Genomic DNA, 16,741 nt, shown 5'->3' on the forward strand with positions numbered 1-16,741 from the left:
AGCCTCTAAGTCGGGAACACCACTAATATAAGAAAAATCGCACCGTCATCATTCATAGTTATGCTTTTTAATCCTCCATTGTTTTAGGGAAAGTTTTATGCAGCTTTTATCTCCTTTTATGTGTATGCTTCTTTTTCAAATGGAAGTTAATAATGGATTTTTTTCTTTCGTCGCCCCACACAAGGAGCGTCTATGAAAGAATGCTAAATTGCTTATTGCAAGTCATTCGTATTTATTGAACAATCGCTTGAATTTGAGGTAATATTTACGCTTAATTGATATCAAAAATATTATAAGCATTTTTCCAGTTTACACAAACGAGTAATTTAAGTTATTCCACTGTCGATGGATGCACCGTAATACTACTATGGATCCATTTTGCCTCCTCGAACTCTCTTAAAACTTCTAACATAAAAATAGCCACGAATATAAACACACAAAAAGAAGAAAAAACCTGCCAGTAAATGGTCTTATTTTCCTCTCAAACCACGCATTTTCCGAATACTCACTCAAGATACTTGCGTCTGAATCGGTCTGATTGCCGAGTGGTCTAACTACGCACTGAAACGGTTCATTAAGGGTATTTACTAGAAGATTCGCTTACAGATGTCTGGGAACACAATGTCTCATCAAGTCGGGATTAAGAGATAAGCACTTAGATGAAAACTTTAAGTGTAAAGTCGTAAGTATGAAGTTTTTTTGGGAATTTGATGTCTTGAATTTTAGAAGTAGAAGCTAGGCTAGCTAAGTATTTCGAAAGGAATTCCTTTGTGTGTAAGCACATACCAGAACAGCTTTTGTTCAAACTTTTATGTTACATAGCTAATGAAAATAACAGAGAAAATGTAAGCGTTTAATTGCATAAGAATAATAAATTAAACTGTGCATTATTTTCCTCTATCTTTAAAATCGATCTGAAAATGATAAAGACTGTAAATTCATCTACTCAAACTTATATCGGAGCTGATTTTTCGCAAAGTGTAAAGCGATTGCAAATGCGCGTCTGAGCTGACTTCGACAGACTTCGATGTAGCAGACAACGTATAGGTCGATCGTTATGCAAATTACAACCCTTAACTTTGTGTACTCCGCACGGTTTAATCGCTCAAATTTTCTCCAAGTTTCCACAAGAAACTGCCGAAAATCGAAGGGTGAATAAATTTAAAAACCTCTTAATGCTTAGTGGGTGGCGAAAACTTTATGTTTACGCGAATACTGGTAATATATTTTTTTCCTAATCTAAGCGAGTGCTTTCCGGCATTTGGGATATTTTTTAACAAGTTCATAAACTTTCCTGAAGGGTTGAGAACTGATTTATTATTTACGGAGTTAAAAGCGTCTGCGAGGTCGTTCTTGATTCGATCAAGTTGTTTGAAAGTTATGGATTTTGGGTAGATTTAATTGAAGTTTTTTTGTGGAGTGAATATTTATGTAGTGTGAATCAGGGTGTCATATTACGAGGGGTATTTGTTTAGGCATCCCCTATGGTGTCGACACGACAATACACTTTGCACTCTCCCCTCGGTAAAACATAGATTGACAGGAGTCAGTGGCGCGAACTAGCGGGTGTCACTGGTATTTAGGAAGAAGTGCAATACCTATTCAATCAGTGTGAAGCCAATGGGTACGGAAATGTATTATCGCTTTGCGATATTAAAAATGCCTGCGTTTTTAATTGTAATGGAATGATTGCATGTCAAGGGGCTTCGCGAAATGGATTTTGTTTAATCATTTTTCAAACGTAGGTACTTATTTACATAAGTACCAATTGCCTGAAGCATCAAACCGCGTTTTAGATTTTTAAGACATATTTTTATAAAAAATCTTTCGAGAGAAACAAACTTAGGCATAGAAACATGAGACAGCAATCACAGACCATAAAAAGGCCATTACACATAAACTCAAAAAGACTCCCTTCCGGGAAGCTTGACATCAGAACAAAACGTATTCGAATACATGCTCGTATACCGCACATATCTTACAAAGCGCAACGAATCTCCTCATACAGTTCACGAACCACTGCGTTTAAGGAAGGAGGGGCCTGTGACGTCACAGTTCACGACAAAGGTCGATCTGACGTGCACGGTTACTTGCACAGGGCAACCTCTCGGTCTTTACCATGGAGAACAAAATGACGAGCGGATTTGCCATGACGGAAAATCTCCTAGGAAAGTAGCGCGCCCAAACGTGGATGGGGGATGAGGTACGTTACATGCTTCCACCCTTATATACGCCGTCTTTGGACAGGTCCATTTTTTTAATACCACAAATCGTTGACAGATGTCCCACAGAACCCGAACGCCTCTTGAGTTCACTCGTAAAAGTCGTAACTGACCGTTTTGGGTCATACCCACCGAACGTATTTGACCTATAAGAAAGCGTCTGACCTACAAGCATTATGGCATCTCCGCTCATCTTTCCTTACTCCGTGGTCTTTACCCTTGACAGATGATGGAGCTGGAAGAATGTGAGGTATTAAGCGGCGTAATTATGGAGGGTCATAGTTCTTGAGTGTAAGTTCTAGGTTATTTTTTGTGGCTGGGCAACTATTAGTGTTGTTGAACGGTAATAGTTGTTCAATCACAAAGGCATGTTTGTCTCATGATGAAAACTTGTTTGGTAAAAATGGGTGCTTTTCTCCTAGACTCTAAGGTACGATAACGATGATTGTTACAGAAATTATTGCATTTCTATAAATCGTACATAACTTCTAATTTTTTGAATGAACTAATACTGTACCTATATAATCTATAATATAAAAATGAATCGCAAAATGTGTTGGTAAGCGCATAACTCAACAACGCCTGGACCAATTTGGCTAATTCTTTTTTTGTTGTGTTTGTTATTGTCAGGAGAAGGTTCTTATGAAAAAAAATAGGGTAAAGTAGAGAAGTCAGTTGACGGGAGCGAAGCCGCGGGCAAAAGCTAGTATATAAAATAAATAGGTACTGTAAGATAAATACTGGCAATTGAATATTTTTTTCGTTGAAAACTATCATTATTACACTCATTTAACATACACCAGTATTTTACTTACCACTCCACTAAAACCTCTTTCCACGAACATAAAATTTCTTCTATCATTTCACATCATTCACGCATCGTTTACCTGATGAGCACCTCTAAATCACGAGCACAGACAAACAAAAGTGCTACAACACTATTGCAAACGAGTGCGTTAAAAGCACAATTTGTTATCTTTTGTGCTCGAAGCACAAAATGTTCTCTTTGCAAAGATTAAGTGTGCGTATAAAAGATATGGACTGTGTTGGAGACTGGAGTCTGGAGTGGCTGGGAAAACAATGGTTGGTGTTCGAATTTAGAATTACGTATTTTATTTTAAAAGTTGTTTATGTGTTAAATAATTATTAGAACCTTTTATGCCTTTACTTTTTTTGATCATTTTTTAATAAAATACAAACGATGAGCAACATTTTTTTAATTTGTTATGTTTTTGACTATGCGTTGCTACATTGTGGCTGAAATATCTAAATGTTATAATGTGCCTCTAATTGGTATAGATACTCCATAACACGATTGCGGGTCTTATATCCCCGCGCTTTTTACTTAAGAGGACGAATTGGAATTTTTGGCGCCAAGGATGTCAATTTTTCTCAGTAAATACAAAACGGATCAAAATACAACTTGGTTACCTGAAAGTTCATGATATAAACCTTATTTTGTTAGTTGTAGAAACATGATTAGGTAACTTTTATAACAGAGAAAAATATATCAAACATACCTCTTTTTAAAAAGAGATTCACATATTATGGGCAAACGGGACCGATTAAAGCCTCTTAACTTTTTTAGTAGTTGAGTATATACATACTCTTTAAAATTGTAGAAGGATTTTTTATCAAATTATCATTTCTAAATAATAAAATTACAAAACCATTTTGTCGCTTACGACTTTTAGTTATAAGGTAGCGCGCGTACTGTTATCCTCGCCCCGCTCAGACGCTCCGACCCCTTTTGGCGCCTTAGATGCGCGTGCCGGTTATGGAATTATTGTTGACCAATTCCTCGCCTTAAATCCTCAATCTTATCATCAAGTACACTTCCAAAAATCATCATCAAACCATTTACAGCTAATTAAAAACATCAGATTCACCTTTACACACTTCAAACTACTCATCATCAAAGTTCACCATTCAAAATACCGTCAATAAAAACTCCAAAAAGAAACATCAAAAGTTCTCCAACTTTTTAAATGTTAAATGTTATTCAACTGTGTAGCTCTATTAGTATAAAACCCGTGATACCGTCAAGCAGTTGTTCAGGCGAAGAGCTCGCGAACTAAGTGCCCTCCAATTAAGACGAGACTACCTAGTGCCTGTGTTTTTGAACCTGGCTTGAAAATTCTTGCGTTTTTTGCTTCTTTTTTTTTCTTTTTGGTTGCTATGTGAAATGGTTGGTGGTGTTTTGTTTTATTGTACTCTTTTTTAACACAGAATAAAATTCCAAAACAACATATTTAGGATTTTATTTTATTAAGATAACTGAAATTAATTATTTTAAGATTTTTTGAATGATTCTGGTACTGCGTAAAATACGTACAAATAGATACATGATTTGACAGTGTCTTTTGAAAAAGTCAAGTTTATTTAAGTAGCTTTCATATCACATTTATGCTTATTTAATTATTGCACTTATCTGCAATTTGATCACAAAGGATTTTTCCTCACCTTAAATTAGTTTCGCCAAACGTTCAAATGTTAGTGGTAGTCCAAATGTTCCCGAATTTCAGCCAGATGAAAGAAAAATACATGAAGCACCATATTGTCTTTCCATTAAAGCTATACCTAAATCAATACGGGATGAAAATGAGTTCATTCCGTGAAGTTTAATAGGGTTGCGAAGTTATCACGGGTGGCGCAGTATTTGAGGAAACGGCTGTTTAGCTGATTATTGGTGGTTTGATTCCCGGATGAGACACTTAGAACAATCTCATCAGGCTGTTGTTTTCTATATCCCATATAGAGTAGCTATGTACTACCTGTCTGTGTAAATAATAGTAGCTATGTCCTGACTAAAAAACGGCAAAAGTAAAGTCTTTGAACTGTGAAGGAACTAGATTTTTTTCATAAAAAAAACCTCATCAAGATTCAAAAGACCCTCATCCAAAGGAACCCTTTAGAAAAAAGGGTCACGATCCAAAGTAAAAGGTAATCGTTTTTGAATAAAACAAAAACTAAACGGGTCACGACCAGAATTGGACAACTGATAGCTTCAAATCAACCCGGAACGTAAACTTTCACATACCATGAATACATACTGAACCACCTAAATATTTAACCACGCCCCATTAAAACAAAAGACTGTCTAATCACATAAAAAAAAAGAATTCAAAAAAGGAAAATCAACGAACAGTTCCACCGTCGAAATTCACTTATAGTAGCACAAACTGCAGACTAAACAGTCGGCCGACAGTTGGCTGGATGGCCAACCTCTTTTTTTATGAAAATCAAACTGAAACTCAAGAACGTTAATTCAAATTAAACTGATAAATCAGTACTTTTAAAACGACAAAAACAAAAGACAGCCCCCTAAACGCCTATCCTTCACCAGTTCTCATGTGTTTTGCTAGGAAGAAGAAGTGGCGCAATAAACACCCCACATGTCTTGTCGCAAACGTGAATTCAATCAAAGTTTTAATCAGTCTAATACCGACTAAATATCTGATAGTTGTATGTTCATACTACTATTCATTTCCACACTGATTTATGAGCCCAAAAAGTCGGTCAACTAAAAGTTTCCACCCTACTCTCAACATTCCGAAATTCATGTCGGGATATCACTAAATAATTTGTTCGGTATCTCAACACGATATAGCATGTTCCTTGACCCAAATACTAGGTATTCAAGTATTAAGGCTAGGGTTGTACGGCGAGACGATTGCATTGCTTAATAATTGAGACCACGTTCCTACGGTACCGGTCGTAAGTGATAGGCGGAGGCGGGCGAACAATTTATTGTTAGGAAGTAAATTGTGAATTGTATTTCTGATTTGTTTGTATTTTGTATGTATGCTTTTGGAGTTATGCTCTGCTTTTTTTCGCCATTTGTACCTACATAGTATCGAGTTTAAGTCCCGATTATTTTATATATACAGGTCACAGAAATTTCACAACCATTTTATGTATTTTTTATGTAGTAAAGACAGTTTTTTTCGTACATACGTACTTCAGGACATTCTTATAAATTCCTTACTTAACCCTTAATATCTCAGCTATTCTCGATTGAAGCTGTTTCGTATTACTTTTTTAAAATATCGCTTGTTGCTTTTAATTTGTACCTTATAACAATTTTACCAGGTTCCGCTCAATTCCATCGAAGGAATCCTCTCGTAAAGAACAGGTGTTATGGTTATTAACTCCTAAACCCATACATTTTATCTACGAGATTCTCTTTTCTACACTACAGTTATTGAATTCTTTTGAGAAAATGTATTTGAGATACTTCTGACCTTCTTCGTGTATTTTTTACAGATTCTAAGATCTTCAGATTCTTCGGCCAGCGTTTTCACACGCGTCTCGAGGGAAGTATGTAAACTAGAAGCCGACCGAAACCGAAGTTGGGAAAAGGCTAGGCAGATGATTAATTAAGACTATTCTAGATATACTTTTTTAAATTCGTCTCCTAACTTTATAATGTAGTGTTATTAAAAGTTAATGGCTATATAACAAAACTGTTGTTTATGTTTGGTATTGATTTTGTACAAACTTTTCTAGTATTCAGTAGGCTTGAAAGTTTAAATGAATACCTATTATTTCGATGTAAAGGGTTATTACATAAATAAAACAAAACATTTCCAAATGTTTACTTTAATTTCAAAATTTCAAATCACTACTTAATTTTCTTATCTAAACAATACAGTATCTATTTGGTTCATTAATATTTATTTATATATACAACTAATAATGTTTTTTAAACATACTCTTTAGTAAAATATTAAGCCTTTTCTAAGATAATCTCAATACTGATTAGAACGAACTATAGTGTTTGCTTATTAATTAAAATTGAAAGAAGTGTTGGTCTAAAATAACTATATTCTCACTTTCAAGTGAAAACATCAAAGTGAATGAGAAGACTTATAATTATACAGAAGAAAAACTAAGGCTTGTTAAAACAATACTAATGGTGGAAATAATTAAGCAGTTATAAACATAATAGCGAACGTTGAGTTTGAACGGACATCAAAATAATAGAAAAATAACAATTATAACAAACAAAAAGAAGTGAAAATTCCTTCAAAGAAATAACGATGACATAATTGGCAAAGTGGAAACAAGTTCAAATATTTTCTCAAAAGATTGACTCAATAAAGAGACTAAAAGAAAAATGTTTTCCTCTATTCAAACTCAACAATTGTTACACATTTCTTTATATTATTCCCTTCAGTTGGGAAAACAGCGCCTTTCAACAACTGTTGCACAATCAATCCTACCCATTTCCCTGAATATCCTCGACAAATTGACCAACATGTTCACGTCGTTATTCCTACACAACCATAAATTCAATATATTTTCTGTCGGAGAACAAGTATTGGAGAAATAATAATAGTAAGAGCAAACTTTTAGCTTCTCAGCCAACAGTCGCCAGTCGTTGCTTTTCGCCGTCTGAGAGTCCAGCAGTTTGCACAGTATCACCCGGTCGGACTTGGTCAACACGTTCGTGCGGTAATTATTGTCAACGCTAAAGTAGCTCCTAAAGCTGTGATTCTTATACACGAAGTCATACCTACCCTCCTTCTTAGTCAGTGACGAATAATTGAATGGGTTCTCTAATATATTAACAGTCTCTACGCTCGCACAACTGAATCTCTTACAATTTATGTTAAAATTCAAGTCGTTAGTCTTAAAATTGAAATTGACAGAATTCGATTGCTTCTGCTTCTGGTAAGCAGACACATTAAGCTCTAAACAATTTATTGAGTCTGTCTGTTGCACTACAAATATACAGTGCATGGATCGTACAGTCATGTTCCAAACTTGGGAATACGGCAGCTCCTGGTATTTCCCCCCTGACTGTATTTTCCAACCAACTCCTACATCCCTAATATTAATACATAAATCAGAACAATTTTCTTGAAAACAAATCGTTTTTGGATCACAAAGCAATGAGCACCCGGCCCTCTTTTCACTTTCGAAACATTCGTAGAAAGCGTAAGGTGTGTCGTTAAACACATGGACTTTCAAGCTATAGTAACTGTCGTCCATTCTTTTAGATATAAACAGCGCTAGTTTGAGCAACTTGGCGTCTAGACCGCTGAAACTTCTCCCGACTAGAACAAAGTCGCTCAGAAATTCGCTCACTAGGTAAACTTTGGAAGGGTCGACTTGCGCGAACAGTGGGGTCCCGGGCGTTTCCTGGCCCAAAGTCAAAACTTTTCGCCACTCCCTCGAGTTGATTTCTTCGGGCCTTTGGAGGATGGATAGGAGCCAGCTGGTGTTCTTTAAGGCGGCGCAATGCGGGAAGGATAAAACCACACCCTTGCAGAAGTGAAAGTTTTTGGGACCGCACCGTATCACGGGGCTTAGTTGTGTTTCACCTGTTAAAGAAAACTTAGCGTTATGCATGTTCTTATACTAGTCTCGTGTTTTATGACACCATTAAATGCAGACATAAATCCTCCAATAACATTACACCATTACAAGTCCAAGCTTGAACATGATATTGATAATCCCAAGAATATATTATAAGTCACTAATTCAACTATGTACATATTTCAAGGCAATCAATCGTGACCCGTCTCCAAATAACACGGCCTGGTCTACACGAAGAAACTTATAGGTCGGACTATCTGACATTTGAGATTCAGGTCAGACCACGGCTCAATGTAATCCTATTTCTGAATAGCCAAGTTTAATATTGAGAATAAGTTTGTAAGTTTGTTGCGTTCACTTTGTTTGTTGCAGGTGTTGAAGAGTTGGCAAACTTTGCGATTTAATGTCTGCAGTTTATTGTTTTGCTGAAGGAAGTAAAAGTCCTTTTGTTTCCGTTTGGACTGCTAGTTTATTATTAAAAAGTTTTATAATATTATTTATTTAATATTCTTTTTATTTTTAAACTGGAATATAGTCAGTCGTCATTTGTTACGTCTAGGTATGTTATTACGCCTATATTTTACTATAATCTGTAGGTAAAGTGTGCCGCTGCTTCCCGCAAGCTGTGATAGTTGCTCAAACTTACAACCTAAATATGAGTATAAGCTAGAAGTCTCTAAAATTTACTTTCAAAACTAAGCCAACCAGATCCAAATCTGGCGATCCAATCTCGATTCCCAATCCAGGTCACTAGGCCTAAATCTAAATCGCATTTACCTTCTTGCATCAGAGGTCTATTCCAGTCGTCTGCGACCTCGATCGAGAATAACTTTATGCCCTTATTGAGAAGTCCGTGGGGAACAAACTAATCTTACACTTATGTATCAAGGTTCAGTGCTGATTACTTTGGAAGTAAATTATGTATGTTTATGTGGATGATGTTAAAGAGGCTATTTAGGATTTATTACGAGAGCATCCGTTGATTACCAATACGGCATTTTCCATGCTACCTAATGACAGACCTTAAACAGTGCATTTCTAATCATAGATTATAATACGACGAGTCTAAAATATATAGCAACAACGAGAGTGCTTGGTGCGTGTCAAATATTACCTAGCAAGCATTCATGTAAACCTAAAGACCAAATTAGTGACTTTCAAAAAAATTAATAAAAAAAATCTTAATCCAGCTAGGAGCACCTACCTTCCTGCAGCAAAGGTCTACTCCAATCATCATCAGCAACTTCAATGGAGAACAACTCTTCACCTTTATCCACTACTCCATCGGGTACAAACAAGCTCACTCCACACTTATTAAGATTCAGCCAATCACCGTCAGCGGTCACTATCTTCGAAGTAGCTACGTCTATGTGCTTGGTGAAGTATTTTGAGTCTAACGATGCATTATTTTTGAGTGATGGTGACATTTCTACACTTTCATTGCCATACGACGAACCGGCTGCAAAGATTTGTAAAGGTTAGAATTATGTTGATAATGGGAGTTTGATTTTTAAAGCTGATAGAAGCTAGAGGCTTGTGATTGTGGATTTGATTGAGGTTCACAGTAATTAAATAAATAATGAATATGTTTATGTAAGTGGTAAAATTGTGGACAAGATTTATTTACTTGTTAATACATGAACTGAAATGAAGTTGTCTCAAGGGTTCAACAAATCAGGTTAGGTTATTGAAAATAACCAACACAATTAAAGAAAGTTAAAAAATAAATAAAGATAAAAACGTTAAAATTCCTCAATCTGGTGCCTCAACAAAGTGCATAGAAGAACTCACAGCTCAAAAAGCAACTGGAGTCAGATCGGGCTGACTCGACACTGTCCTTGCAAGCGTAAATCCTTTCGCTGCCGTTCCGTTCGGTCCTTACCTCATGATCTATAGGCGTGATGTAGCTGCAAAATAAATATTATATTGCATAATGTGGAAAAGCAATTTTTTATACATTACGTTTCGTCAAGGGCCGGAAAATTGATGATAAAATTTGGGATTTTGGCTTTAAAATATTTTGATGCTACAATACAGAACACAATTACACAAACAATAATTGCTACCGGCCCAATACTGAAACCTCCTAATTTATTCGATCTATGTGACAGAAAATTTTATGAGGAAGAGTTAAAAGTTAAGTAATGTTTCATAATTTCCAGGTAAATCTGACCAGGTAAACTCCAAAGACCAAAAATTTGGTAACTGATCCATCGATCAGTATTACTAAACAATAAGCCATTGACATTATCACCTGTTAGCTAATTGCGGTACTTCATACAAATGTTCGTGTCGAGTGTTTGTAGACGTGCTCATATGTCTGTGTGTCCTCCGAGAATCAATAGTTTGGAACTCCTCGTGTATGGTCAGGTCCGGCTGATTCGTTAGAGTCCTTTTTATTACATTCCCAAAGTAATTTGAACCTTAAGAACACAAAAATAAGATATAATATAGCACGAATTTTTAGATGATGAGTAATAAATGAAAAAAAAACTAAAATTACCTGAAGGTGGCTTGACATACGGCGAAGTATCATTCAATCTAAGTTTTATATATTTAATTCCCAAAATAACGACGACCATGAATATTAGGAAGGCTATTGATAACGCAATAAATAAAGGCCAGTATGATGATCCTGCGGACAAATAAATTTTTATCACAATCTTCGAAGAAGTTCTAGAACTATATTTCATACAATAACATCTTCGCACATAATAATATTCCACATGACAAGGACAATATAAGAGTCACAATAGGCTAGTTTCCTAAAAAATAATAATTAGTCCGTCTTGTAGATTGTCCAAAATTAAGCGATACGTATTTTTTCTTTTTTAAATTGGATCAGAACTTGTTAAGATATAGCGTGTTAAAGTTGAGTGTGACGTCACAAGTTGCTACAATTTTCAGGACACTGTGACGTAAAAGGCCCCCACTCCTAATTTTTGAAGTGTATTATCTTTGTCATTTTATGTTTAATTAAAAAAAGAAAAAATACTTATCCAATATTTTTTGATTATCTAAAAAGCGGACTAAATATTATTTCATTATTTCGACCCTGGACACTACCCTATTATCGTCCTTCGTTTAAAAATAAATAAGCAAAGCAGGAAAAACTGGCTCACCATCATTAATATCAGATTTAGAAGTCCTCACACAAAGCGGACATTGTGCAACTTGGTAGTCTATTCCACGACATGCATTTAAAGTAAGACACCTCCTCCGTCTAGTTCGAAGGCAGTCCAAGTCACATCTCGACCACTCTGACCATTGGGACCAGCGACCTGGGACAAATGGAAGGCTTAAATTTGGGAGCGAAGGACCAATAGCGCAAGCAAAATCTGGTCCTCGATTTTGAGGAATAATGAAATGAATCCATTGTTACCTAGTATTATATCTGGTGATTCATCCGCCAATTCGTCTAGTTCATCTGTTGGAGAAACATACCAAATCTTATAGATAATATACAAACATACAAACACGTGATGTAACAAAATTATATGATTAAACAATTGCAAATATGTAATACATCAGAATATTTCAGCTGAATGTTATTCATTTATACCAGCTTTTACATAACCATAATGATAGTCTTATACCACAATATTATTTTATATTTATATTACAGTTGTCACATTGCCGATTTAACCAAATGCCGGCAAGTATACGGCTGGTTATAATTTGGTTACAGTTTTAAATGTTGCAACTGAGTCTTAATGTTTTATTAGCCTATGGTTTACATACCTATATCACAATCCACACAATCCTGCGTCTTCTGCAAGTTAGGCCCCATACAGGGTTGTCCGCCATTCAGAGGTCTCGGTGCCGTGCAAGTCCGTTCCCTCTTCCTTCCCGTATGGCCTTGCCTCGCTTGATCTTCGCAGAAGCACTCGGTCCAAGCAGACCAGGCGCTCCAACCACCGTTGACTGTTGAAAGAACTTCAATATCGTCATCATGAACACATAATGTGCTATCAACCCTATTTAACTATAAATGGCTGCAAAAGGCGTTAAATTGCTAACTCCGGAGAAGCAAAGTTATTTTAAAAAGCTGTATATACTTATGAGGTAAGAGCGATCATTACCATGCTTAAGCGAGCTTTTATTCGACTGTCATTCAAAAGCCACAGATTTGCAATGAAAAGGAATTGTAGTTAAATAATAACGAACTATTTGGAGGATGAATCACATGGTACCTAATTAATAGTTATTTGTTATACAAGAGTGCAAAGTTGCTTTTTAACCGCGGGCTCAATTTTGATGACCGAGCAAGCGAAGGATTCTAAAATTGAAACACGAGCGTAGCGAGTGTTTCAATAATTAGAATCCTGAGCGATAGCGAGGGAATCAAAAGAGCACAAGGTGAAAAATCTTTGCACTCGAGTGCAACACGTAACTTTTCATCCCACCTCATCGAGGAAATTACTAAATGCAAAAAAACAAAATGGCGCGCACATACGAGTATCGAATTAAAAAGATGTACCTATTAAAGTTCATATATTTGAAAACTCACTTAAAAAATGAAACGACGTTAAAAATCTGTATAAAAACAATAATAAAAAATACTTAATTATTTTAAGCAGTAGGTATTTTATTTGTTTAATATGTATTTGTTTGAAAAGTCTTATCAAGATTGTCACAAATGGAGTATTGCACACGATGTTCTAAATTCAAATCACTTTGCCGCTCTAGAGGATAAAAACGACTTTTGCGCTCAGATATCAAAGGGTAAAACTACTCTTTCCGAGATGGTGGGATGAAAAATATTATTACTCCAGTGACTGGTAATTGCTTGTTATACACACACGTATATTGCTAACCACACTCACACACAAAGCAAACTCACAATTTAAATGTCATTCACGCAAACGGTGTCTTGTAACAATAATTTCAGCAGAAACGAGGGAGAGACGAGAAAACAAAATTGCTTCAAGTTTATTTGAAAAGCGACTGGGAGTTGGAATTTTAACGTACCGAAAACTGTCAGCAGGGCTGGTTCGGATATCCTTTTCCCGGCTAAATTTTCAGCGACACATGTGTAGTTCGCCATGTCCTGAAAATTGTTTCACAATTGAAATCTGTCCGTGACTGCGTCCGTAGAATTCGTTTCTTTATTTAGTTACTCGTAGTAGGAAATAAAAAGAATTGAACTAGTTGCTTGTTTTGTGTTAAACATGCATGCATCATAGTGAAAACTTAGTTTTACTAAATTCATTAACTGTTATTGGACCAAAATTACTCAAGCAATTATTACGAGACATTTGCATGATATTTATTCATGATTACAATTTTAACGTAGCCAAAAATTTCGAACGTACTCTTTTCTTATTTTAATCTTGAACTGACCCGGAATAATTTCTTTGAATAGGTATATTTGAAAAATCTTTTTAGTGTATTTAAAAAATATGTTTGTCTTCGAACTTACAAGTAGCGTAGCCTGCTTAATAAGCAGATCTCCTTCCTTAGACACCTGTACGTTATCATCAACGACGATTGGAGCTCCATTCTTCAACCAGTATATTTGTACGAAAGGGGCGGCCGGGGGCGGCTCGCATCGGAACGTGACTGATGTGTATTGCTTGACTAACTGAGATTGGGGAGCCACGGAGAACTGTTTCTTTATGTCTAGAAGTAGGTTTTAATTGGTTAGGTTATGGTAAAGGATGTTTTAAATTGTTATCTCTTAAAGATGATTAGTATCCGAATGGTGCATGTTGTGTTCAACCACGAATTTTAATGTGATGAAGATTTTCGGGCATCTTTGATTTATAAGAGAGGATGCATGGTAAATATAATATATACAAGTCATATTGAAGCCCTTAAGTATCTTGATTCTGTCATACATATTATGGGATCTTTTTAACTAATCATTGGTCATTAGAACAGTGTACCGTCAATGACTGACGTTGAAGACAATAGGTTTGTATCAAGTACTTTTTCCGTCCACTGCATTTTTATGCACAACCATTTAAAGATCATATTTATGTCCAAAATTAACATTTATCTTTTCATGCAATTAAATGTAAATATTTTTAACTTACAAGCCAACTCGATAGTAGCAGGCTGGCTGCGTATATGTCCGAGGCTGGTCCAAGCAAAACATGAGCATTGGTACTTGTCACTTCCGAAGTACTCTTCGACATTTTCCCTCGTGACTTTACACTCGCCCTCAATGATTCTCACGCCAGTTTGAGGGTCCACAAATTCGAAATTAAGCGCTTGCGTTTGTACTCCATTACATTTGAAAAATACCTTTGGGTTTTGGAGAAAATGGTGTTAATTTTTGTTTGGGAAGTTTAATTTGATGTTTAAACGTGGAACGGAAAGTCAATTCAGACTTTCATATTCTGAATTGATTAATGATTGACTGCCTTGATTAGGTTTCATGCTTTTTTAACTATACTCCATTCAAAATAACATTAGAAATTTAAGGACACCTTTTTTACTGTTTGTTCAACCGATTATGACTTCTATTCCGTAGACAAAAGAACGGAATTGAAAGCAAAATAGTGGTTACAATACCAAGTATTTATTGCAGCCGCCATTAATCATAATACCAATGCAATAGAAGTCAAAATCGGTTGAACAAACAGTAAAAAAGGTTTACTTAAATTTCTAATGTTATTTTGAATGGAGTATAGGTATAAGACGTGTTGTCTTCATTGAATGCTTGTGCTATACTTTCATTTTTTTTTAAACAGTCAAAATATAGCAGTAAATGTATTTTACTATGAACTTAAACCGTGTCAAAATTTAACGATTTTCAGATGTTCAAATTCATGACAAAGTTATTAAGATGCAAATTGGAAAACACAACACAACCCTTTCTATCGCATAAAATAGAATATTCATAATTAACACATTGAAAGTTAGTCTTCGAACTACATACCTAGTAGCTTTTATAAATAGTAAAAACTATACTAGAATTTGATGACTTACTTTTAAAGCATTAGCAGCCCGACATTTCAGAGTAGCCGGCTTATTTTTAACAACATAAGTGTTTTCAGGTTCCAAAAGAAAAATTGGCAAATTGTCTTTGACTGTGTGCAAAGGTATCTTATCATCTACAGAAGATACATCATGAACATCGCTTCGCACTGTCGCTGTGTCTGGGGAATCTTTATAATTTGCTTCTTTACCATCATAATCATAGTCTAAATAAGTACTTTCGTCCTCTTCCTCATCTTCCTCAATATCCTCGTGGTTGTTAAACACGGGAGGTAAAAAATAATCTCGTTCGTCTTTTGTTTGGTGGCTGACTAAAAAGTCTAGAGGTTTGTCGTTTTTGAGTTCCGTTTTTATATCATCTGTTCGACGGTGAGAATCTATAATGGAAAGTTTGCGGTAATATTGTTGATGTATTATTGTTTCGCTTTTAAGTGACTTTAAAATTGTTTCAAAAAAATATTAGGCTAAAGTATATAAAAGCTTCTTACGAAGTCAGAATTTATGCATTGACAACATCGCTGAATCACTGAATTACACACATTAATATTAATCTAAACTATTGTTATTGTGGTATTTTATTCTTAAAGTCAATTAAAAACAAATATTACATCCAAATGTGAGCTAGAATCAAAATTATTTAGGATACTACTTACTTTTGACCGTGTTTTGTCCTCCCACATAAAAAGCCAATTGCAATTGTATTATAATCAGGCAAATCCAAAAATTCACTTCCATTTATAAACTTATTAACTTTCCAATTATTTAAAAAAACAACCGAAGTATCGCGAACATCGTGTTCCATGCTTTATAAGTTTTACATAATAATTATATTGCACTTTTTTCAAAATATTTTCAAAACACAATCCATGTCACTGTTTATCACGGGAGTTTCTTTGATTTGTAATAAATCACTTCACAATATTTTTTAACGAACTGATTCATTAAAATCGTAAAAGTTTACGATTTTGGCCGAACGCTTGCGTAGGTGTTAGCGTGACGAGAAATGGCATACAACTGCTATTTAGGGGTTGAATGGAAACGGTTCGTACCCTTAATAATTTTACTGCGCATGTGTAGAACTTTTAAAAGTTTTCATAGAACTTACGATGTTTTTAGTGGTAAAACTTCTATTTTTTTTTAATTTGCGTAATGATTTTCTGACATTTTTTGACATTTTTTTGAAATATGTGGTGCGATTGAGCTACTGCTACTCTACTTGGGTTCGTACATTAAACTCAAACTAATTTTGG

At 35.3% G+C, this 16,741-nt stretch overlaps 1 protein-coding gene across 1 annotated transcript; it reads right to left on the bottom strand.

The window, feature by feature from the left end:
* Positions 1-6,872: 6,872 nt before the first annotated feature.
* Positions 6,873-16,516, bottom strand: LOC110380983 (netrin receptor UNC5B). Its single transcript, XM_064034443.1, has 13 exons — positions 16,145-16,516; positions 15,483-15,868; positions 14,585-14,795; positions 13,969-14,168; positions 13,518-13,596; positions 12,288-12,470; positions 11,929-11,973; positions 11,669-11,827; positions 11,050-11,181; positions 10,801-10,969; positions 10,338-10,453; positions 9,751-10,005; positions 6,873-8,551 (listed from the first exon to the last, which is right to left on the bottom strand). The coding sequence occupies exons 1-13, from the start codon at positions 16,224-16,226 to the stop codon at positions 7,398-7,400; spliced, it is 3,171 nt and encodes a 1,056-aa protein (XP_063890513.1). The 5' UTR covers positions 16,227-16,516; the 3' UTR covers positions 6,873-7,397.
* Between the last annotated feature and the right edge of the window lie 225 nt (positions 16,517-16,741).

This window comes from Helicoverpa armigera, chromosome 4 (genome assembly GCF_030705265.1).
Source record: "Helicoverpa armigera isolate CAAS_96S chromosome 4, ASM3070526v1, whole genome shotgun sequence".
In the NCBI taxonomy this organism is placed as follows: domain Eukaryota; kingdom Metazoa; phylum Arthropoda; class Insecta; order Lepidoptera; family Noctuidae; genus Helicoverpa; species Helicoverpa armigera.

Coding starts and splice junctions, on each gene's coding strand:
- LOC110380983 (XM_064034443.1), bottom strand. CDS start 16,226: ATGGAAGTGAATTTTTGGATTTGCCTGATTATAATACAATTGCAATTG. Junction 14,169..14,584: donor TGCTACTATCGAGTTGGCTT/GTAAGTTAAAAA, acceptor ACCTACTTCTAG/ACATAAAGAAACAGTTCTCC. Junction 11,182..11,668: donor TAAATCTGATATTAATGATG/GTGAGCCAGTTT, acceptor ATTTGTCCGCAG/GATCATCATACTGGCCTTTA.